General features: G+C 43.8%; 1 protein-coding gene across 32 annotated transcripts in view; it reads left to right on the top strand.

Annotated features, from left to right (window-relative positions):
- The window catches only part of LOC126282130 (AT-rich interactive domain-containing protein 2-like), a 287,639-nt gene that overhangs the window by 130,174 nt on the left and 132,192 nt on the right, over positions 1-25,273 (top strand). For all 32 annotated transcript variants that reach the window (XM_049981624.1, XM_049981612.1, XM_049981603.1 and 29 more), the window contains exon 4: positions 4,621-4,772. In XM_049981624.1, the coding sequence (XP_049837581.1) occupies positions 4,621-4,772 (152 nt within the window). The remainder of the gene's footprint in view (positions 1-4,620; positions 4,773-25,273) is intronic.

The following is a 25,273-nucleotide window of genomic DNA, read 5'->3' as shown; positions in this document are numbered from 1 at the left end:
AAACGACGTTACAGTCTTCAGGAACTGAATTTAACAAAAAAGGAAAAAAAGATGAATTAACGTTAGTAGTTCCACTACTGTATTCCTGAATGTGCCACAAAATGTTTCCCATCGCCTCGCGGCACAGATAGTTAGGATATTCCGTAAAGACTTGCTTTGCGAATTGCCGTAAAGACTTACTTTTTTTTACTCTCGACGGCAGTGTTGTTGAATAGACGCTTTGTGCCTTTCAAAAAATCTCCTGAATGGGCCTGATATTAGTATCAATTTAGCAATAGAATTGTGAAGTTTGCCTTGCGTCTCCTGTGTTGTTGCCAAAGCCGTCAAATGATCCTGCTTCTTTTCTTTCTTAAAGGGTTGGGAATGTTTGCTGTTACGTCCTCTTCATCGGCGTCTCTGTGATTAGTTGCTAATTGATCTCTCCACCTCCTTCTTAGTCTTCTTGTTGATCTTTTGCCTATTGGTCGATAATTTATTACCTTCTTGGGCGTTCTACCACCATTTATTCATGTGTTTTGTGCTTAAAGTGGCCTCCTTTTTTTAGTCACGGTGGCTGCTCACCTTTGACAAGTTGGTGATGCTCATGTCTCTGGAACTCCCCAAAAAAGTCTGAATATGGCACAAGGTATAATTTTTCAGAGATCTCCTTTCACAGGCTGATGACGAGTAGGTGACTCGATGCATGAGAAGGTCAAGGTGATCTTGTTTCACTGTGCTGCCAAGCCGTATATGCTCCTTCTCGTGTTTTATACATATGCATGTGATTTGGATACATGTATTTGCGTTACAACTCCAGTCCCATCTTTAGGGATAGTGGCAGTGTGCCCCTCCCCCATCTGTGTCAGCTGTGAGGAGCACCATTCCCCATGTTGACCAGACGACGCCTCACATATGAAGAGGCTAGGAAGGAAAAAAATTGCCTACACCCCACACATATAAAACTATGTATGCTACTGCTATGACGATGTCGTCCTCTTTAGTGATATCGACATCACCCTCAGCGTCTTCTACATCTCGCCTTTGTTGCGCCCAACTACACCCGCTGCCCTGGTGGTTGGGGATCCTCCTCCTCCTGCTTCCCCCACAACCCCTTTGGGAACGTGGACTCTGTCCCACAATCTAGGACAGACAAGCCCTCACAGAATATCATCTAAGGACAAGAAGGCCAAGAAGTTGTCTTTTAAAAAGAGGAAGAATCTGATAGGCAGCGTTTCTGCTGTGTTCTATGGCCCCCATGCACTCTTACACAGAACAGATGAGTGTTGTTGGTGTCTCTTCACAACCAATGACAGCACGTGAAACTGAGGCGTGACCTGCCTTCTTGGTCTCTTCATACCCCTACAGGATCCTGATAGCGTGATTTTCCACACAGCTGTGTTGTTACCTTGAGTCTTGAGGTCTTTTGGCTCTGTCCCAGGGCAGTTTTCGCCAAGGCTGACAATTTGCTTTGCCAGGAGTCTGCTATTTCGTCAGCTTTTGCCCAGTGTCAACATCTTATCACCATTTTCTTCGACTTGGATAGGGATTACGACACTACATGGCGTCATCACATACTTGTTACTCTCCATGAGTAAGGTCTCTGTCGCCAACTCCAGATTTGTGTCTGGAATTTCCTGTGTTGCCGTACTTTCCGGGTTCAAATTGGTGTTTCCCACAGTACTCCCCATGTACAAGAGAATGGGGTCCTCCAGTGCTCTGTATTGGATTTCAACTGTGGGGTCTGCAGTGTTACCCTCCCTGTATGCTGACTACTATTGCTCCTCAACTGTGGGGTGGTTTTCAATGCCTACTGCAGGGTGCCATACGAAAGGTGCAGTCCTGGGCTCTCACCCATGGCTTCTGGTTTTCCGCCTCCAAGACATGTGTCATTCACTTATGTTGGTATTGTACTGTCCAGAACGCGTACCACAATGACCAAATGCTCAATATGATGGAGTCTTATCATTTTTTTTGGTATTGGAATTCAATGGCCAATCCACATGACTTCTCCATCTTTGCGAACTTAAATAAACGTACTTGTCACACTTAAGTACTCTTCGCTTCCTTAGTAACACAAGCTGGGGGCAGACTGCTGTATACACTTTACAGCTCTACAAAACTGTAATCCCATCACGCCTTCTGGTATTGTGGTTGCTGGACCCAGTATATTTTTGTGGGGCCTATGACGCCTGCGTTTTGGACCAGCTCTTTGAACAGCCTACTGACGGAGGCTGGTGTCCCTCCCTTACAGATCAGGCTCCGACAACTGCTGCTCAAGTATGCAATACACATTAGATGCGCCCTCAGCGTCTGAACAGCTGTGCTCTTTCTCATGGTAGGGAGAAAAACCTCCCGTAACAGGGGCCGAGGTCTGAAGTCACGATCGCTGTTTGCATGCAGTCTCCCCAACTGTCGCCCCTTGTGTGGGAGAAATCCCGTGTTCCCCTACGGTGTGTACCCCGTCCTCAGATCTGTCTCGTCCTCTCATTTGGACCGAAAGACTCAATAGAATTCTGTGGTTTTTCCCCATAGAACCTGAGGTTTTTCGCCACCTGTTCTTGAACGTTTTTGATGCATTTCTGGGCTCAGACATGGTATACACTGATGTCTCAATGGTTGATGGACGAACCGACTTTGCCTTCACACACGCAAGATACAGTGAACTACGGTCCCTGCCCAACGAATGCAGTGTATTCACTGCAGAATTGGTGGCCATTACTTGAGCCCTCAGCCAACTTTATTCTTGCACTGGCGAGTCTTTTTTAATCTTAAGAGACTAGTTTTCAGGCTGTCGACCAGTGCTACCACTGTTTGTGACTATCCAGGGTCTCCTGTGTGACCTCTACTGTGCTGGACGGTTGGTCGCCTTTGTATGGAGCCCAGGTCAAGTTGAGAACCCAGGGAATAAACACGCATGATGCCAACTTTGGAGAAGGGGGCCCCCGGACCGGATGTGAGAGGCCTGGAATGCGGATTGGTGTGCTGTGGTTTCACTGCATAAATTGCGAACTACTGTCCTGTGTTTGCTTCGTATTTGCCACACTTGGGTGACCCGTGACCACTTCCTCCGACGTGAGGGTCCACCTCACCGTCGGTGTGGTGCCTGCCTCTCGGTGACCACATCGTACAGGACTGCCCAAATTTGCCCGCCTTGCAGCGAAACCTTAAACGTGCTGACATGTTACCTCACGTGCTAGCGGACGACACCAAACTCACTGACTTGGTTTTGCGATTCTCCCGTGAAAGTGATTTTTACTTCTCTCTACGATGTGGACTAAATTAGTTGACTGATTGGAAGGGTGACGCGTCGCCTGCTCTGACCCCAGGGACCGCCCTTGCACGGTGGTCCGGCATGTCTCCTGCCCACCCCATCTTTTTAAATCTTCTTCTTCTTCTTCTTCTTCTTCTTCTTCTTCTTTTATAGCTGTGTTGGTTGACAGACTCGTTCTCATTGCCCTCTTTCATGAGATTTATCTTGTCCGCGTAGCATTTTTTCTTGTGGTAATGGAGGGTGTAGTAGCACCGGTCGGATGCAGAGTGTGTGTTTCCGGTCGCATAACGTGCTCTGGGGGTCTCTAGTTGCTTTCTGGGCGGGTCAGCTCTCTCATCTTCACCCTTATACTCCTCTCACACTTCTACCTGCTTCTGTCTCTTGGCTTTCTTGATTCTCTGATACGATCGAATCCATTGGGATTTGTCTTTGTGCCTTTTTTCTCTGGTAACTATTTCCGGTCTTACACACAAAAGATTAAGGAACCGAAGGACTCGCAGTTGGTCCCTTTAACCCTATCAATCCGTCTATATATTCTTGTGATATCAATATCTCCATTTATTTTTGTATGCTTCGATCTGTTTGTTCATTTATGATTTTAGCTTCTAGTTCTTGTACGATTACTGCAATCCTGATCATGTCAGATAGTTTATAGCCAGCTGCATTGTCTAAAATAGGTTGAAACAGAACGTGCAATAATTATTTTTTACGTAGCTGGTAAGCTCAGTTCGTACACAACCGGATCCGCGTGGCAGAGAATTGAAATTCATATTCCTACCTCTCACCATCGTAAAACTATTTCATGTCAGTTATTATGAATAATATAACTAAGTTTGCTCGGGATGTTGTCGAAATAATACGCAAAAAGTATATCCGTAAACGGGCGTGGTAATCGTCCACGTTTTCCACAGGGCCCCGGAAGTGCGTGTCCTCACTCCGGAAAAGTTGTGAAGGAAGGCAACTTGACTGGCATCGAAATGACCGAAAACTATACCGAGCGAGGTGGCGCAGTGGTTAGCACACTGGACTCGCATTCGGCAGGACGACGATTCAATCCGTGATTTCCCTAGATCGCTCCAGGCAGATGGCGGGATGGTTCCTTTGGTAGGGCACGGCCGACTTCCTTCCCCGTCCTTCCCTAATCCGATGACACCTATGACCTCGCAGTTTGGTCTCTTCAACCAAATAACCCCAACAACTGAAAACGACTACATGATTATTGGAAATTGGCGCTACGTGCGTGTTCCTAGCAGCGGCGCGCGCTAACAGTAGACGAGTTTTTTTTAAAAGGAGTATCGTGGTTTTTTGTGGGCATGCTGGAGAGAGTTGTTTTTGGTAACTGGTGCTACGATGGCTGTTGCTGTGCGCAGGTACCTGGACCGGTACGAGAAGCGGCACTACCTGGGGGAGGATGTGGACCGCGACGGCACGGACGACGAGGAGACGCGCCACCGGCGCTGGTCGGCGCGCGCGCTGCACTCCGTGCCTCTCTCCTACAACCACAACCAACACAACGTGTCTGGTGAGTCACTACTGTAGGCCCGCCAGCAGCTTCGTCGGGGGCAAAATTTACGCCCTTCCAATCACCTCAGGATAAGCAGGCAGGAACACACCCAACTGCCAGCATGGCGCCTCAGTGTGTCAAAATGATTATAAGGCACACCAAGTGCAAGAAGACTACTTTTCAAAAAAAATTGTTTTATATTCTGTTTTAAGACGGTATCAAGATTTTAGTCTTAAATAATGGACAGTCAAATGAAAATGATATAGGTGGAACAAAAGTCGGTAAATTGTTTGTTATTTCCAAAGTAATCACCAAAACCGGTAATGCATTAACTGGGATACAAAACGGTCACTACCTTCCTGGAAAAATGTTTGCGGTTACTTGTGGAATCAAGATAGTACCCACCGCGCACCTCGTCGCCCGAAGCAAATTGACAGCCACAAATGTCTTTCTTCAGGGTTGTTCCAAAAATATGAAAATCCTATGGGGAGAGATCGGGACTGTGTGGAGGATGGGGTTAAGAGCTTTCCAGCGAAACTTCTGCACCGTAGTCGTGTCTCACAGTGGAATGAAAGTATTAACAGCTATGGTGATTGCTTTTGAAACAAAACACTTTACTCACTCTTTCCATCTGTTTCCTTTCCATTTGACTGCTTCTTGTATGTACTGATTGATTGAAGCGGGAGAATATACTTCGTTCTTCAGCTGTCTTCTCTGATCCCATCGTCGGATTTCGCCTCCCGGAGCAACAAAAAAATTATGGTGTCGAATTATACGGCAGCTAAAGGCTCTGGAACAGATGAGCTCCTATCGCAGTAGAATGTTCTCTTCCCCGTTGACTATCTGTGCCAGAAATGTGTAGAACAGTAAAACGATGCCGACTGTCCAAGATGTCTCACAGCAGATCCCCCCCCCCCCCCCCCCCCAAAAAAAAAAAAAAATATCTGTTGCATACTGGATACGTTGGGATACAGGAAAATTGCACAACTAACAGAGCAGCCCAAGAATCGTGAAGGAGAAGGCATTGTGTTTCAGCCGTTCGCCCCCCCCCCCCCCCCCCCCCCCTCCGTGCACGCTCTCTTATCATCTTCGGAAATTTGTTTATGTATTGCTCTTAACAAAATAAGTGGCCGACCATATTTAAAGTATTGGTTCATTATTAGATATGATGTACATCAACAAGCTCATCTGCAATGGTTACTGCATGTAAGTGGCGTAATGAAAGGTTGTTCGATGGGTCTCTCGTTCGATTTCGTCACATATCGGTTTTGTTCAGAACATTTCTTGTCTACTTGACTGGTTTTTTCATTTATGCAAATTTCAGACACACAGCAGTTGTAGTGTCAAAATTACGTTGGAGTTTCTGTGATTACGTCAGTATTTCCCATCATACGTCTCCGCCCACCGCGAAGACCAGTCTTGTCATTTAGATTTTTGTTCATAATTTTCAGCGACTGTTTTTGAAGAATGCTCATTGAAGAAATAACGCACTGGTTGCATTAAAAATGGTTTTTAACGTATCTGGTGTGCTATTTCTTCACATCGGAAATCTTGTTGTACCATTCTCACCCTCCCCCCCCCCCCCCCCCAATTGCAGTCGGACTTATTCTTTGTGCCACCAATCCTGTGCTTAATTTACACTCTCAAAGAGAAAGGCTGGGCGTGATGGAAGCTCAAAAAGTAGTAAATAAGACTCTCTCACATTACGTTCTAATGCAATTTTAAAAGAACAATTTGAAATATATACAGAACATTGCGAAAAAAATATAGTATAAAATCACTCGATTTCCCACTTCAATAACGATATATCGTATGAAAAACTAGCATCGATATATATATATATATATATATATATATATATATATATATATATATATATATATATATATGATCTGTGCAACCGAGAAAATCGCCATTATGTCATCATATTATATGACACTATTACTGAATCAAGTATCTTGAAGTATCTTTACCTGCAGTTCCACTCTATCACTGCAAATCCATTCATCTTATTGATACCTGTTTAAGGAGTTGGACATTTTGACTACTGCTTCACAGTACATTTAATTACCTTATGAAATTTGTTGTAAGTAATCTACTTCAATTTAAAGAGAACAATGGTGTAAGCTGCATAATTGCAGTACTAGAAAAAAAAGTGACGTTCATTACTTTACATTGAAATTATCTTTAGCACCCACATTGCTGCAACCAAATTTTTAATCACTCATCCAGTGATATAAAATGTCTGACAAACAGCAAAATAAAATCTGAAAACAGACTGAAAAAGTTTCTCCTTGACATCTGCCATGCCACACCAGAAACGCTATTGTTGTTATGTGTAGAAAGGTGCAGGATAGGGATTACTAAGTCACAATTGTATAATGTAAAATGACTCGTTCCACACCATTACGATACATCGCATAGATGATCCATGGGGCATGAAACTAGCAGCCGCACCTATGAAGACAAGTGATGTTAACCAAATTAACAATAGAACGATATCAGTGGCACACAGCGTCCTCCTCTGGTGGGACCAGTTGAACGTAATGGGTAGTGTTTTGAAAAGAGCCTATAAGATGAATATTAATAAAAATGGCAGAAAAGTACTGGAATGTAATCCAATTAAATCAGACGATGATGAAGGAATTAGATTAGGAAAAGAGATCCTAAAAGTAGTAGACGCATTTTACTATTTGGAGAGCAAAATAACTAACAATGGTAGAAGTACAGAGGATATAAAGCGTAGACTGAGAAACTTACTAGCGTCAAATATACATTTTAGTCATAGAAAGGGTTCCTTGAAGGTCTTTGTCTTGAGTGCAGCGAGCGTTGAATGGAAGTGAAACATGGACAATAAAGAGTTTCTCTTCTACTCATTTCTTAAGTCTTTTAAACATAGTGGTACAGAGGAATACTGAAGATTAGATCGGTTAACTAATGAGGTGTTACTGCACCGAATTGAGAAGAAAATAATTTCTTCGGCCGCTAAAAAGGACACATCTTGAGGCATCAAGGAGTCGTCAGTTTGATAGTGGAACAGTTTGTTCCCGTGTGTGTGTGTGTGGGGGGGGGGGGGGGGGGGGGGGGGGGGGGGTTAAGGCTGTAGGAGACTCAAGTCAATCGTAGTAAGCAGGTTCAAATAGACGTAGATGGCAGTTCTTAATATATATTAAGAGACTAGCGTAGAATAGATTAGCGCTGAGGGCTACTTCAGACCAGCCGACAGTGCGAAGACCACAACAGCAGCCTTATGAAATAGTTTAGTCAAGACTAATCACCCTGAACCACTCTTCGGACGTTCTACTCATTACGAATCGTCATTGCTCTATGATTTAGTGATTGGATTGCAGTAATGGAGAGACGTCGCGGCGCTGAATGTTATCATGTTTTTGAGGCAGATCCGTGATGTGTTTATACTAACCATTCACTTTATGCTCAACAACGTGGCATTTTCTAACAATATTATCTTGCATGATATTTCCTCTGGATTCTCTTGATGTGTTCCAAGGAACTAAAACTATTTTCCCCTTGCACGGCGGCTGTATATAATCTGAAGAGATAATTGTAAATTTGCCAGGACTAAGACAGTCTGGCTTTCATACCGGTACTTAAAGATGCAGATAACCAATTATGCATGAAGTCAGGTTTGTTTCTTTTTTGTAGTGTTGTTTTCAAGCCAGATACGGTATTGTTATTCCGTAATTCTTCCATCCTGTTTCACGAATTATGAGAGATGAAACGAAGAATGCTGCATTAGTTTCAACCAACAACAGTTCCGTGTGTCGACGTGTGAGTAGTATTTTATTTTCTATAACGATCAACATTCGTTACAGTCTTCCTCATGTTAAAGTCTAATCTGTTGAACAAACTACTCTTTCGCTAGAGTCTTGCCAGTTCGTCGTCAAAGCAAGCGAGTAGAATTGTATCGTCAGCAAGGAGCACATAGCTTATTTTCACTTATGTCAATCGAAATACCGCCACTGCAGCTATCGAGTGTTGACCTTATTGCGTGAACCAGATAGAAGTTGTAAGAGTTGCTAGCTCAGTTTGCGACCACAGGGTGTGGTAACGAAACTTGCTGATTCAAATGGGACGGCGTGAAGGTAAGCGTGACAGACTAAGGGTGGAGATGGTCTGATTCCAAGCTGTCAGTAGGAAGCTTGTTTACCATCTGCGTCAGTAGAGACAATGCATTGGCAGAATGAGCAATGTTCATGTTTAGTGGAGACCTACTTTTCCAACGGCCGGTCAGTTGTCATCACGTAACTTGCAACTCGTGCACACTTCAGTATTCCAACCAAAATTCTGTTCCTGAGCCGCAATCTATTGTTTCGTGCGTGGACATCTTCAAGACAACTGTAAATGTTCGTAGAAGATGAATGGGGTACCATATCTCTTGAGATCACGACAAAACATCGGAAACAGTGAGGCTGACTTTTTTGGCGATTTTCTCGGCGCTGCTTGTAAGCAAGCAGGCGTCCTTCGACTTCCTGAACGTTCTGAGAGGCGAATTCTCCATGTCGAATTCCACTTCCAGCCAGTCTGGTAGTGGTGCAAATACGCAGTCAGCGCGATTTTGTTGTTGGGAAGAATGCATGTGAAGAATTGCTTGCAAACGCGCAGGAATTCTGTAGTGACGAGACACGCTTTCACGTGTCTGGGCGTGTGACTAAGTAAAACATGCTCAACATGAGCTCTGACAATCCCATACAGAATTTAATGAGAGGTCCGTTCATTCAGAACGTGTAACGGAGTGGTGTGTATTGTTGAGAGTAGGGGTCATTAATCCTTACTTTCTTGAATACACATTAGCATGCAATAAGTTGGAATCTCAGAAATTCCCCAACAGGATTAAAATTTTTTTTTGACCAGCCCTAATCAAAATTATGTTGGCGATGTGTGGCTTTAGCAATGGTCCTTTTACACCGTAGCGAACGGAAGCGAATATGCATTCGCAAACAATTCGCCAGTGTTTACTACATGAGATAAGGAACATAATTCATGAATGCTGCGTTATTGTTGTGTGTGCCGATAATGCGCTCACAGGATACAACGTTATGTAGTTAGAGCACCGCTATAAAACTGTGATACTCTTAGGAGATTATTTGCATGACGAGCTTGCTGTTTTTGCCGAAGTAAGCAAAATAGTATAGGAAGGGAAGGAGTTATTGCGTGTCAGTTTGTACGCAAACGTGAAATGCGGGGATGTAGTGCACTCAACACTGAATTGCAGCTCCAGCTTTCATTAACATTAGTGCACAACCTTGCCCGTATGTAGATTGATGCTTTTCGCTGCCCTTCATTACAATTGAGAAGGAAATTTAAAATCAGAACACTAATTACTGACAACAAACATAATCTGAAGAAAAACTAGCAATAAGACCGTGGTTATTAGCAACCAGAGACATATCGCCAATAGTTCTTTAGCATTTCAGCATCTACTGTGTGGAGCGATGGCCTTTGTAGTCTGGCCCCTTCAACCCCCTACACACCATCTGCTGTGTATCAGATAGTTTCTGATGTATGCCGTGACATGTGTGAAACATTGCAAGGATATTGTTAAATACGTATAAAAAAGATAATGGCAATAAAATATGATAAAAAACGTAAAATATACATACGACCTGTCACATTGGATACTTGGTATAATCTGTTACATAGCATGTTAGAGGGCAGATAACGTGATCCCGAGTGAACCATTTTATCTTTCCTAATCTCTAACATAACAGTGATAAATCAGCCATTTCATTACAGATATCGTGAACGAAAGCAGCAAGAACGATCAGGTCTTTTCTAATATTTTTCATTTAAATCGGCTTACATAGGTCCATATTCACACTTGTTTACCTTGAAGAAAATACTCCGTTCCCGCCTGATGAAAGCATCTAATGAATGTATCATCTTTCATGCTTCTCAGTAAGATCTTTCTACCATTTATATATTTTTCCTTCTGCATTTGTGCTGTGGAAGCCCTTGGATCCCAGAAGCTCGTATGACATACATTCTTTACTCAGCAACATTATACTCTATCCGGACATCTCCATCGTTCGCGAAACTCATGTCAACCACAACAATAACAAAAGAAGACAAAATAGCAGACGAAAGTTTCCGGTATTGCTAACGCCAATGACAAAATGAAGAGCACGGGAACTTGCTTTGATCGTTCGCTAAAAGACGGGACACGAGCGACGGCAAACTGATGCGAACCAAACATGACCGAATGCCGTTTGCTCACGCGCGCCTAATGTTTACACGAGAGAATTCTCATTCGTTGGTATTCACTCGAGTACGGGGGGGGGGGGGGGGGGGGGGGGCTTAAGGTGGGATCACGGCGCACGCAGTGCGTGGTTGTTTGCGAGAGTAGTTGACTGGGCTCCGGACCTCGAGCCGTGACCTTCCGTGGTCGGCGCTCTCGCCTGATTTAGACTCTCGAGACAGTTTTTGTTATTGTTATGTACGGGGCTATCGAAAACCCATAGTGTACACTGATCATGCAAAGACCCTTGTACTACAACTAGAAGGCCAAACAATAGTCTCATATCCATTGCTATGCACGAAATATTCGACTTGATCTGAAGTATTCTAGTAAATCCGTATTGATAGTACACGGCGTAATTCGCTGTATATCATTTTAAAAATGTGAAATTTTAATTCTCCAATTACGTTGAAACACGAAAGAGTGGAATTAAAACAATAAATTTGCAGTAATTTATTTCAATCAACAGGTTTCGTTGCCGTACCCTGTAAATATTGACACGTCGCCGGCAAATAAAAAGAGCCGAATCTTCGGCGATCGTTTACAATAGTAGCTTTATTATTTTTTTGCCTTTTAACAATGACATCAAAGATTTTGATACTTCAGATTGACTGAACATTTCCTATAGCTCGTTCCACGTAACGCAATCTAAATCATGTAATTCGCGTATAATTCAAAATTTCTGCGAGTAAGCAATTGCTGTGAACAAAATAATTAAAAATATAGTAGAAGTAACCTATGCGATAATCTTGGCCAAGAGAATGTTGTGGATATTTCAGCTCTTGTTGCCTATTCGTAACGTTGCCAGACAAATTATTCCTTAAAAAAGAAAGTCCTATCAGATTGGATAGAACTAATACAATGTAGAAGATATTTAAGACCTATCAGATTGGATAGAACTAATACAATGTAGAAGATAATGTCAGACGAAATAGCCAAAACGTGATAAGATTCTGAGAGCCTTCCGGAGTATGTGAGGTGCTACATATCATTTGTAAAATAGATCCATTGAGCAGAGAGATGTCTTCAGAGATTTGAAAAAAGCACAGGTTACCCCATCAACAAAAAACAGCAAAACTGGTCCACTCATCTATCGTCTTACGTTACTTACCTGTATTTCTACCAGTTGACAACTTCGAAACCAGTATGGACTGCGGAAACATAGATTGTGCGAAAGTCAATTAGTGCTGTTTACATACATTATCTGAAGTACCATAAATAGAGGTAACCAAGTTAATTCGGTTTTTCTGGACTTTCGATGAGATTCGGTCAAACATCGACTTACCATTCTCGTAGTGAATATGTGTCCATTCGTACCATTATAGATTCTGCAAAAATCTTGTAGCTACAGATAGGATACAGCTTTGCAGAAAGTGATGTTTTATAAAATTTTCGTGTTTGTTGCGGACTTTGTAATCTGCCTTGGGCCAATGGTATTTGTGAATTGAGCTGGAATGTGAGCGAAAGCCTGAAAACCTGCGTTAACGCGTAAAACCAGCGGTCATGACTGGTAGAAAATAGCCCCCCTTTTTTTCATTAATCTTCAGTATTTTCCGGCCATCTCATCGCGTTGAGATAGTAGAGGTAGAATTATACAAGTAACAGTTTACACTAAGACTTACAAGCAATCATTCTTGCCATGTTCAATCCACGAATGGAAGGGAAAAAGTCTTAACACGTGATGCATTAAAAAGTCCCCCTGATACATGCTTCATAGTGATTTGCAGAGTGTAGATGCACAAGTTTCCATGCATGCTTGGTGGTGTTCCTACGGATATTTAGTCGAGTTATTGTTTCCATATTGTGCGCTTTGTTAGGCGATCGACCGAGTTTTCTTCTTCAGGTGCTACGTGTTGTGTTCCGTGGTTGGAGCCCAGCCCACGAGTACACACAGCAGTACAACTAGAAACACTTGAAAGTGATGGGTGGTTCGGTCGTCGAAATGGAACGAACAACCTAGCTGAGCACCAGGAAGCACACCGTTAATCAATCACGCCGAAGAAACCAGGGAGATCACGTGCTTGTCCGCTTCATTGTGCTGGTGTGTACTGCTTTCTCGGCCTGTGCTGTTAGACGTGCTTTTTAAGATGAGCTGCCGTTTATCAAGAGTGATGGGTTCTATTCCAGTCATTGGCATTATTGTAAATTGTACTCCGTGTTACACCCCCAAGGCGGGATGAAATTCTGAATGCGTGGGGAAAAATTAGAATAATAGTGTCTCTCCTGTCAATTAGATTATTATAAAAACGTAGGACGACTGCTGTTTAGTTTCTTACAAGGAACTCTTAGAGTGCGACGTCAATACGGCCGATGATATTTACAGAATTCGACTCCCCACAAGCTGTCTACCATTCAACATCAATGTTGGCTTTTGATGGTTAAAGGGGGTGGAACTGGAGGTATCCGATGATGAGCGCAGACTAGGCTACGGTGCATAGTTGAACTACGTAGTCGACGAGCAACTCATAACGGTGCCACAGTGCTAGTGGTATTGATGCAAAGCAGAAAAGTGGCGACGATAAACAAAGCAAACACTGCATTATATCTACAACAATTTCAAAAGTTGACATTTCTTCAGAAAGGGACCCAAGGAATATCGCAGGGTGAGAAAGAATCAGCGGATGAAATATTAGCTTTTCTGCAAGGTGAGTCAGTGGAATGCGGCAAAGTAAATAGTGGCACACCACACTGAGGAGCCAAAGAAACTGGTACACTTTCCTAATATCGTGTGGGGGCCCTCACGAGTATGCAAAATGCAACACGATGTGGCACGGACTCGAATAACGTCTGAAGTAATGCTGGAGGGAATTGACACCACGAATCCTGCAGTGCTGTTCATAAATCCGTGAGAGTGCGAGGGAGTGGAGATCTCTTCTGAATAGCACATTGCAAGGCATCCCAGATATGCTCAATAATGTTCATGCCTAGGAGTTTGATGGCCAGCGGTAGTGTTCCTGGAGCCACTGTGTAGCAATTTTGACGTGTGTGTGTGTGTGGGGGGGGGGGGTCATTTTCCTGTTAGAAATGCCAAAGTCCGTCAGAATGCACAGTGGACATGGATGAATGTAGGTGATCAGAAAGGATGCTTACGTAGTTGTCAGGTGTCAAGAATCGTATCTAGACGTATCACGGGTCCCATATCATCTCAACTGCACACGCCCGACATCTTTACAGAGTCTCCACCAGCTTGAACAGTCCACTGCTGAAATTCAGGGTCCATGGATTCATGAGGTTATCTCCATACCCGTACCAGTTCATCCGCTCTATACAATTTGAAACGCGACTCGTTCGACCAGGCAACATGGTTCGGTCATCATCAGCCCAATGTCTGTGTTGACGGGCTCAAGCGAGGCGTAAAACTTTGTGTCGTGCAGTCATCTAGGGTACACGAGTGAGCCTTCGGCTCCGAAAGCCCATATCGATGATGTTTGTTGAATGGTTTCGCACGCTGACACTTGTTGGTGGCTCAGCATTGAAATCTGCAGCAATTTGCGAAAGGGTTGCACTTATGTCACTTTGAACGATCCACTTCAGTCGTCGTTGGTCCCGTTCGTGCAGGATGTACACTGGTGAAATGGTCGTACGGGAAACTCAAGGTGGCGGAGGCTCTGTAATGGCGTGGGGCGTGTCCAGTTGGGGTGTATGGGACCCTTGATACGATTAGATACGACTCAGACAGGTGACACGTACGTAATCATCCTGTCTGGTCACTTGCATCCTTTCGTGTCCATTTTGCATTCCGACGGACTTGAGCAATTCCAGCAGGACAATGAGACACCTCACACGTCCAGAATTACTACAAAGTGGCTCCTGAAAAACTCTTTTTGAATTTAAACACTTTCACTGGCCTCCAAACATCCCAGACATGAACATTATTGAGCAAATCTGGGATGCTTTTCAACGTACTTTTCAGAAGAGATCTCCACCCCCTTGTACTCTTGCGATTTATGGACAGCCCTGCAGAATTCATGGAGTCAGTTCCTACCAGCACTACTTCAGACATTGGTAGAGTCCATGCCACGTCGTGTTGCGGCACTTCTGTGTGTTCGCTGGGCCCTACAGTTTCTTTGGCTCTTCAATGTATGTAGGCGTTGCCGACCGCAGCGCCGTATTCTGCCTGTTTACACAATTTGTATTTGAATACGCATACCTATACCAGTTTCTTGGCGATTCAGCGTGAAAGCAATTCTGATTTGCATTTTTGACGGTAGAGGTATCGTGCATGAAGAATTTGTTCGTCCAGGACAAACTGTCAACCAAGTGTTTTACAAAGCCATCCTTGAGAGGCTAGGAAAACGGTGAATAGAGTGAGACCGGACATTCAGGCAAATGGATGCTGTATCATAATGCCCTGTGTCACACGGCTACTTTCATCACTGAATTTTGACGTCAAAAGGCATACCTGTTGTTCCATGGCCCACTATCTACACGATCTGATTTCATGTTACTTTTTTCGATTGCCGATATTGAAAAATGGCTTAAAGTAATTTGGAGACTTTGTAGAACATTGAAAAGCACGTGAATGGCATGTTAAAAGTCCCCACCAGTTAAACCCTTTCAGCTGCCCTACCAAGACTGGGTACGACTACTCCCCTGGTGAATAGATGCCGAAGGGAACTACTTTGAAGGGGCAATATTGTTGTTTGAAAAAATTAATACTATGGTAGATAAAAAAAAAAAACAGTCGTATTACTTTTCTTACACACCTCGTGTATCACTTTCCGTTTATATGCAGGTAGAAGGGAAACTTAATGGTACGAATAAGAAAATTCCGTAAATTTAATTTCTTCGCTTTTACTCGTACTATCTGTTCCTTTTTTTTAATGGGCTAACGGAAGTACCAGAATATAATAAAGAGCGTACCGTTTGTTGTTCTACTTGTATTAGGTTTTGGTGCAGGGAAAACTAACTAGTAGGAAGCACCTAGGAGCAGTTTTTACGTTCTGTTTCCCGCGCGCGAAATTTACTAGCGTCAGTAGGTGTGTGGCACGATTCGGTGTACAAACAGAGGCAACGGGCGCGACCCTCGCGGCGGAGGCAAGGCGTCCGGGCGGCAGCCGGCGCCGGCGCCACTGCCCCTCAATCAATACGGCGGCTGCCGGCGCTAGCACGGCGGACGCGGGTATTGACTCGCCCGGGCGGGCGCCCGGGACTCCGGCGGGGCCGCTCGGCCCACGCCGGCCGCGCTCGGCTCACGCCGGCCGCCACACGAGGCTCGCCTGCGCCTGCGCCTGCGCCGTCAACCCCCGGAGCGCGGCCGTACCTCAAGTGCTGCGCTAAGCGGCGCCCGCTTGCTTTCAGGAGGCGTGTCTTAAAAGGCTCGGCCGGTAAAACTGACCGAGCCTCTTCCGCCCTGCCATTCCACCGCTTTCCTTGTACTATCCTGCTTTCGACCGGAATTCCTTAGCTTGCTTCGTTAGTAGACACACTTCGCCAATTTGGTGCACATGACTTTGCTGTTAACGATTTTTCAATAATTGAGAGTCAAATGGCGGCATTTTTCCACTTTAGACTTTTTATTCATTCCACAATTAGCTTCGGATGTTTAAGGCATTAGCGTATGCTTAGTTTATAAAAGGGCGCACTAAATTCCCATCACGAAACTGGAATACAATGGTGTGAACTTATCTGAACGTATAGTTATAAAAAGTTTCTATATGGGTCAAAATGGCAGCCCATCCAAAAAACAGATAAAACACTGCCCAAGTAATAAAACTAGGGACGGACGAGCAGATTTGGTTGTACCAAAAAGAGAGAATGACCAAGTTTCAGCCATCACGTCTCACCACGGACAACGCAGTAACCGACGGCCTTCACTTAACGACGGAGAGCAGCGGCGTTTGCGTAGAGTTGTCAGTGCTAAACGACAAGCAACCGCGCGTGAAATAACTGCAGAAATCGATGTGGGACGTACGACGAACGTATCCGTTAGGACAGTGCTAACCACTCTGGTAAATATGTATGCTATAAGGGCGAGTGATACAATTAGATCCTTCTAAGTAAGATACATGCCTACAATGGTTGTCACATTTTGTAATATCGGAAAATAACAAGCCAGTGTCTCGGTGGGCAATCTCAGTGGGCTGGTTTCACTTTTCGGACACTCTGCCAACCGCTCGATTATAGTCGTCGGATTGGCATCGAAAAGAGTCCAGTCCACGAAGGAAAATTAAGGCAAAATTCACGTAGTCGCAACTTTTTGTTCGGCGGTAGAGGTGAGTGTCGTTAACAGCATATAATAATAATAATAATAATAATAATAATAATAATAATAATAAAGACCGGCTGGGTATGAGCTATGAGCGTGAGGATATGGAGGCTGGCTTCTTTTTTACGTATATCAGGAATATCTAAAAAAGGACTGCTGCTTAACGAAGAAGTTTCCCAGTACAAAACTAAACTGCGTTAAATTCCCCACAGCAAAGTTTTTGTTTACACTTTTTGTAGAACTAGTCGTTTTGCGCGTTGCAGGGACTTAATAATCGCAGATTGTTAAAAAATATCATTTTAATGGTATAAAATTGTTTATTGTTAAATGAAGTAGGTTTAAGAACATATAAAAATGTACGTGTGCCACATCTAAGTGCGGGACTACCGTATTAAGGAATAAATTGTGTTCTGGTGGTGTAACAGGATCGAAACTAGGAGGGAGAAAGGAGGGTTAACAGCGTGAGGAAAACGAGGTCGCCGGATTGTGGTATCATGCACTTCCCTCCTTTGTAGGTCTGAAAACTGAAGAGCGAGCAGTCGATTCCCCATTTTACTCTACCCACTACGTCACAAAGAGCAACAAGAGGGTGTTTCAGAAAGTTAGCCGTTCGTTCTGCAGCTCGTCTTATGAATCACAGCTGACTTGCTTGGGCGCGTGTATTTTCCACAAAGTAAGTTAACATTACATGGAATACAGATACGATTTACTGTTAATACTAACGCCAGAAACGCATAATGGCAGTTTCTACGTAAATATCTGCACACCGTTCGACACTGCTAGAGGGGAAATTGATCCTTAGTCATTCTGCACGGCAGCTGTAGCGTTCTTATGGGAAAGGTAACTTCCCCAATAACTTCACCGAGCTCGTGTTTATATAGCGGAGTTATTTAAGTGAGTATTTATTTTCTGCTGTCACGACAGATCGTTTTAGGTATTTGTACGTGCTGTCTTCCAACAACGATGTCACTGTGTTGTGATATTCTTTGTTATTAAAAATGCCTGAAATGGGACCCAACTCTGTCACACGATTGAAAAATGATGGATCTCCTGAGGAATTCTGGTCTACCAGAAGATATCATCAAAAATGTTGGAGAACGAGCTCCTAGACTTCCCATGCTGTACGGATTACTTAAAGTCCACAAGGAAAGTATTCCACCAGAAGGCTGGCCAAACATTTAACTAAGTTGATGACTTCAATAGCTGGCCACTGCGAACATCACATCAGAAAACTCTCAGTTGTTCATTGAGAAAGTTACACAGATTGGAGTTGGCTCAAACAATATTTTAGTCAGCCTGTACATGGTATTACTATTTACATAATTTCCTGTGGAGGACACATGGAAGCTGTTGGCGGATCATTTTCCTCCTAAAACTGTAAAGTTGTTCCGATGTGTTATGGTGCTCACCTACTTCCTGTAAGGCGTTAAATTTTATGAAATGATGGACGGAATGACTATGGGTTCTCCGTTGTCTCTTGCAGTGGCTAGCTTTTCTGAGGAACGTGCATTTCGTTTGGCTCCCCTTCGTCTTGTTTCCATTTTATCGTTATGTTGACGACACGTTTATGGTCTGGCCACACGGCGTAGGAGCTGTTGAGCACTTCCTTGAACATGTGAACAGTATGCAGTTCACTGTCGAGACAGAGAAAGAGGGAAGGCTGCCAGTTTTAGATGTTTTCGTACACTGAAAATCAGGTGGGCGTCTTGGCCACTGAATGTACCGCAAGCGCACACACACTGATACGTATCTTAACACCCAGAGTTTTCATTATCCAGTTCAGGAGAGAGCAGTTTTAAACACATTGGAACACAGAGCAAAAACTGCGATGAGGACCACGTAGAATGCGAAATTAATTACCTGAAGTACGTTTTCCGAAAGAACGGGTATGCTTCACGTGAATGAAGTCAGCGTTCTCCAAGAAAAGGAAACTTGAAAATGTTGAACATTCGTTTGATGAACCTCTGATTGCTTTCCTTCCTTTCTGCGTAGCTACATCCAGAAAAATAGGTCGTCTCCTGACAAGACTACGTATCAGATCTGTTTTCCGACCTCCTAGGAAGATACAGGCGATGATGCACCCTGTTCAGGCAGTATCGGCCTCAGAAACCCTGTGATTTATAACATCACTTGTGAGTGCCGAAGCCGGCCGCGGTGGTCTCGCGGTTCTAGGCGCTCAGTGCGGAACCGCGCGACTGCTACGGTCGCAGGTTCGAATCCTGCCTCGGGCATGGATGTGTGTGATGTCCTTAGGTTAGTTGGGTTTAAGTAGTTCTAAGTTCTAGGGGACTGATGACCACAGATGGTAAGTCCCATAGTGCTCAGAGCCATTTGAACCATTTTTTGAGTGCCGAAGTAGCTACATCGGTCATTGCATCCGCACCGTTTCCAACCGCTGTGCGGAACGTCAACGGCATATTAAAAAATCGAGAACTGGAGAAATCTGCAGTTGTTGAGCACAGCCTCATGTTTGACGAAACAACAAGTTTTGTCCCACGCTCTTACATACCAGGTTTTGTAATTAATTCATGATGTGCGGTTTTACAGTGTGCGTGGAAGCGAGCTGTCGATACAGATAACAGGCAGAGATATTCGTCGCAATGTTTAAGCGACAACGGGAGCGATGGCGCCATCAGCGCAGCCATTGACACCATATGTGTCAGCATTACGTAATTACTGACCAATCAGCAGCTACCACAGCAGCAGTTTCGATAATCAGCTGCTCCTGTCTAAGACCATGGAGCTATTCGTCGAAAGCTCGAGGTTTTACCCAGAATTGACCCATCAAGAAGTCTGAGAACGTTTTGAACAACAGTGCCGTCGCGAAAGACTTGGTTCTCTAATTTATCGCTTTTATATTGGTGAGATTGGAAGACAATGGAAGGTCTTTGAAAGATTGAAAATGTTAACTGCTCCTGTGCCAGTTCATAATGTGCGCATTTACAGTGTCGGTCGTTGGCCTGAATATGGACCAAGGGGCAGATGTAGATTTTGCCCAGCAGGGTTGTTCAGTTGTAAAACATATAAAATGTATTCTTATTTTATGCTTTGTGTCTAGACGAAATTGCTTTAAAGCATTTCATGTAAAAATCTAAAAATAAGAATATTTCTCGGTAATTATTTCTGTTTTTGTATCGTTATGAATTCTCCAGCTAAGTGTTCGAAACTCAATATTTTTCGACGAATATGCCAGTGATTTAAATTTTATCGACAGGAAAGCATTAGTTTGAAAGTATTCTTCAGTTCCTTATTACAAGTGTCTTTCTACCACAGATTTGATAAAATGGCAGTAGGTACGCTCATGTCGTAGAAAATATATTTAACAACACACTTAACACGTTTACGTAGATAGCGTTACATATAGTACGAAACTAGAGTGTTTGTGTTACTTCGCCTCAAGCATTTCTCCACAGCTATATCCGTTATGTGCATTTGCGTCACCTAGTTATTTGCACAGTGGACATTATTTTCACTGGTGTGTCGTGACGCATGTGCCTCGATTGAAGTGTTGTGTCCAGAGCTACTACGTACTCGCTGCCATCCTTGTTGCTGATGCCCGGGACTCGCACTTTTGTGGGCGCCTGTGCCGATTGATGGCGCGAGCCGACGCCGCTGCCAATCGATGGCGCGTGAGCGATTGCGCCGCTTCCCGCTTCGTCTGCGCTCGGGCCATGGGGCTCCGCGGAAGTGTTTATCAGTGCTGGCGGAGCATTTAGTTTGATCTGTTAATCTTATCTCTCCCCAACCGCTACCCCTCTTCCAAGAGATAGACAACCACTCGTGGTATTCGCTATTCCACAAGCAGTATATCATTATTCAGTTGTGTTTCTGTTCGCCATGTTTTTAATATTGCGTTATTATTTTGTGACAGACGTGTACCAGTGTACCAAACATCGGTGTGAAAGACGCAGTGGTCTAAGGTTCCTCAGTTCTCTAGTTAAAGACCGTAAGCTGTGAAATGTTCTGCCTATGTACCACTGAGCTGATTCGCTTACGGATATCTGTTGCTTCTTATTCGTATCTGTCACAGTTGCTGTTGCATCACGAGTCTGAGTACAGCTTTCGTACTTCTGACTCTTCCCAGTTGGCAGGATCTCAGAACCGCAGCAGGCTTCCGTGGTCTCGGTGTAGCTTATCGGGCTCGAAAATCTGAGGTAGAGAGTTTAGGTCCCGCTTTGTAGTACGAGTATAGGTTTTTAAACTGCCGTCGCTACATAGACACACACCGCTAAAATTGATCCATTAGTTGCATAACTACGTACACATACATGCTGGCGGTGCCGAGAAGCAGAAAATAACTCTCAAGATACTACAAATATAATAAAAAACCTTTGCTGTAAAATAAAAATGAAATAATACCCAAAATAAATACAGTCTGTGCGTAAACGCACGTAAGTGGATCAAAATCTGCTACTGGTTAACATTCAGTACCCTGTTACTCCACTCTCTCGGTCCAGGATGGCGATTCTTCTGGAAAACCTGGAATTCTCAGGGAATTACGTTTTACCTAGAAAAGTCAGGGAAATCTCACGTAATTTTTGTAATTTCATGAGATCAAAAGGGATTCTGTGTTCTTAACCTGGCATTGATATTGAATTCTATTGATTACCAATAATCACCACACGCCAACATGCTCGAGGAATGACACTGTTTGTAAGGGACGCCCAGAAGCCATATTGCCCCGTCTTGCGTACTGTTTCGATCTGCACAGCTCTCCCAGTTGCCTCCAGATAGGCAGCGTGCATTTCTGTTTTATTGTCAATGGGGGTACCTGAGAGACACAAATTTAATTCTAGGTGGCGGTTATCAACTAAGTGTCGTTGCTGTAGGCGACTACTATGAGGGAAATTTTCAGTGTTATGTGGCACACGCTAAAGTTAGTGTGTTCGAACTGCGTCGCTGCGGTGCACATCCAATCGGTGGACACTACCCGTATTGCCATCCATCTTGTTGTGAAGAACCACCTACGCTAGGACCTTGCCTAGTACGGCGGTGCGGGTTTCCCACACCGTCTCCTAAGCTCCGCAGAGTATGTGACATCATCATCATCATTGCTGTAAAGAGACGTGAAATTCGTCCTTCGAGGCATGTTAGGCTGAACAGCAGCATTGTCCCGTTCACAGTTACACACACAAAGCGCCCAAGTGAAATGCACTGGCTGTGGGAATCTGGCGTGCCCAGTGGTTTTCATGTCACTAGGGGCAAAACATCCCCCCCCCCCCCCCCCCCGTACACGTGATTTAGAATTATTGACATTTTAAAATCTGGGAATGTGAAAACGGGTTTTACCGTAATTATACTATTAGCTTGTTTATGTTCGTAACATTGACCAGGTACTGAAAGAGCACTGTAGAAACTAATAGGCGAAAATTAAGACCAAGCAACAATTATCATCATCATCATCATCATATTAACGTAAAGCGTTGTACCTTACGCTTCTTCGGTCTTCGTTGTTAAATATTCTGTCTGGAGAGACAATCTTTCTCCACTCATTCTTCAGAGGTGTTCTTTCCAATTTCTGCTATTTGCTTGTATTTTATTAAGGACCTCAATGAAACGCAAGAAAATAGCAGAAACTGGAATGAACAATTCGCGTCAAAGTCATATCCCCACCCCCATGTTCCACTCACGGATTGCGCGAGGAAGAAACGACTGCCTGAGCGCCTCCCTTATCTTTGAATGGTGATCATTGCGCGATTTGAAAGTTGGTGGTGATAATACATGCTCTACATCCTCGGCGAAGATCGGAATTTAGTGAGCAGCCCCTTCTGTTTAGCGCGCCGTCTATCTGGAAGTGTGTCCCACTTCAAACTTTCTATGAGATTTGTAACGCTCTCGCGATGGCTAAATGTACCAGTCACGAACCTTGCCGCTCTTCTTTGGACCTTCTCAGTCTCTTGAATCAGACCCAACTTGTAAGGGTCTCATACAGACGAACAATACTCCAAGACTAGACAAATTAACGTATTGTAAGCTATTTCCTTTGTTGAAGGACTGCAGCGCTTCAGGATTCTACCAATAAACCGCAACCTAGAGTTTGCCGTACCTGTTACTTGTGTAATCTGATCATTCCAATTGAGATAATTTCGAATAGTCACACCCAGATACTTGCGGACGTTACCGCTTCCAAAGACTGGGCATTTATTTTGTACTCGTACGTTAATTGGGATTTTCGCCTTGTTGTACACAGAAGTTTAAACTTGCTAATATTGAGAGATAACTGCCAGTCATTACACCACGCATTTATTTTCTGCAAATCCTCATTGATTTGTTCACAACTGTCGTGTGATACTACCTTCCTGTAGACTACAGCATCATCGGCAAACAGTCTTAAGGCCACAGTCAATAACATCAACCAGATCGTTTATGTTGAAGTCACCCCCATTATGCTCCCTGTCTGTTAGGAAACTTTCTATCCAACCGCATATGTCATCGGTTAGACCGTAAGCGCGCACTTTTTGCAGCAAGCGACAGTGCGGAAGTGAGTCGAACGCCTTTCGAAAGTCGAGAAATATGGCATCGACCTGGAAGCCGGTATCTAGGGCCTGTTGTGTATCATGCACAAAGAGGGCCAGCTGTGCCTCGCATGGCCGCTGTTTCCTAAAACCATGCTAGTTTCTGCAGATGAGCTTCTCACAGTCTAGAAAGGTCATTATGTCTGAACACAAAATATGTTCCATGATTCTAGAACAAATCTGTGTCAGTGAAATTGGCCGGTAATTATGTGCATCTTATTTTCTACCCTTTTTATAGATTGCTATGACCTTGACTTCTGCCAGTCCGGTGGAACTTTACTCTGTTCCAATGATCTCTGATAGATGATAGATAAGAATGGTGCTATATTTGTAGCATAGTCAACTTAAAATCTTATGGGGATACCGTCTGGGCCAGATGCCTTCCTGGCGTCTAAAGATCTTAACTGTTTTACAATCCCAGATACACTAAACACTATGTCAGCCATCCTTTCGTTTGTTCGATAATTGAAAGGGGGAATGGTGCTGCAGTCTTCTACCGTAAACGAGTTTTTGAAAGCTAGGTTTAGAATTTCAGTCTTCTGTCTATCATCATCATCAGCTACATTACCCGTACTGCCAGCAAGAGGAGGTATTGAATTATTTGTCGTGTTCATAGATTTTACTACAACCAAAATTTTTCCTGGCATAAATCCAAACTGTTCTTCACATACTTCAGCGTCTTCTTAATTATCCTTTCCCAGATCTTCGTTATGTGGGACATCAGTTTTATCCCTCTATAATTGCCACAGTTTTGGATATCCCCTTTCCCCTTATATGTGGGAACCAGTATACTGCTTCTCCACGCATGCGGCATTCATTCTCCTTTCCAGATCTTCCGCATTAGATCCCAGAGAATATCAGTTCCCTGTTCTCCCAGACTTTTCCGTGCCCTTAGGGCCTTCCCATTATTCATTTTCTTCATCGCGTGTTCGACTTATTCCCTACTTATGAGGGGCGTTTGAAAAGTCCATGCGAAGTCCGAGAGATGGCACCACCGGCGCTTATCGAGGTCATGTTTGGTTAGTAGCATTTTTGGAAAGAACGCACACCAAGTTTCAGCCATATTGGTCTATTACTTTGTGTTTGGCATTCGTGTGAATCAAGGAAGTCGAGTGATTGTCAAAACATGGACGAAAAAAAATCTCCTGTGGTGATTAAGCATTACTTTATGAAAGGCCAAACGCCTCAGGAGACTAAAGAGAAGCTTGGTAAACATTATGGTGACTCTGCACCTTCGATTATAACAGTTTATTAGTGTTTTCAGAATTCGGAGTGACCATATGGGCACAAGTGATGCTGAACGTTCTGGACGACCTGTGGAGGTTACGACCCCAGAAATCATTGATAAAATCCATGATATGGTGATGGATGACAAAAGAGTTAAGGTGCGTGAGATTGCTAGTGCTGTGGCCCATCTCGAATGAACGGGTACATAATATTTTGCATAAACATTTGGACATAAGAAAGCTATCCGCAAGATGGGTTCCGCGATTGCTCACGCTTGACCAAAACGGAATCGTGTGAAGTGTTGCAAGGATGG

Source organism: Schistocerca gregaria, chromosome 7 (assembly GCF_023897955.1).
Source record: "Schistocerca gregaria isolate iqSchGreg1 chromosome 7, iqSchGreg1.2, whole genome shotgun sequence".
Classification (NCBI taxonomy): Eukaryota; Metazoa; Arthropoda; class Insecta; order Orthoptera; family Acrididae; genus Schistocerca; species Schistocerca gregaria.
This window is presented reverse-complemented; position numbering and strand designations above follow the sequence as displayed.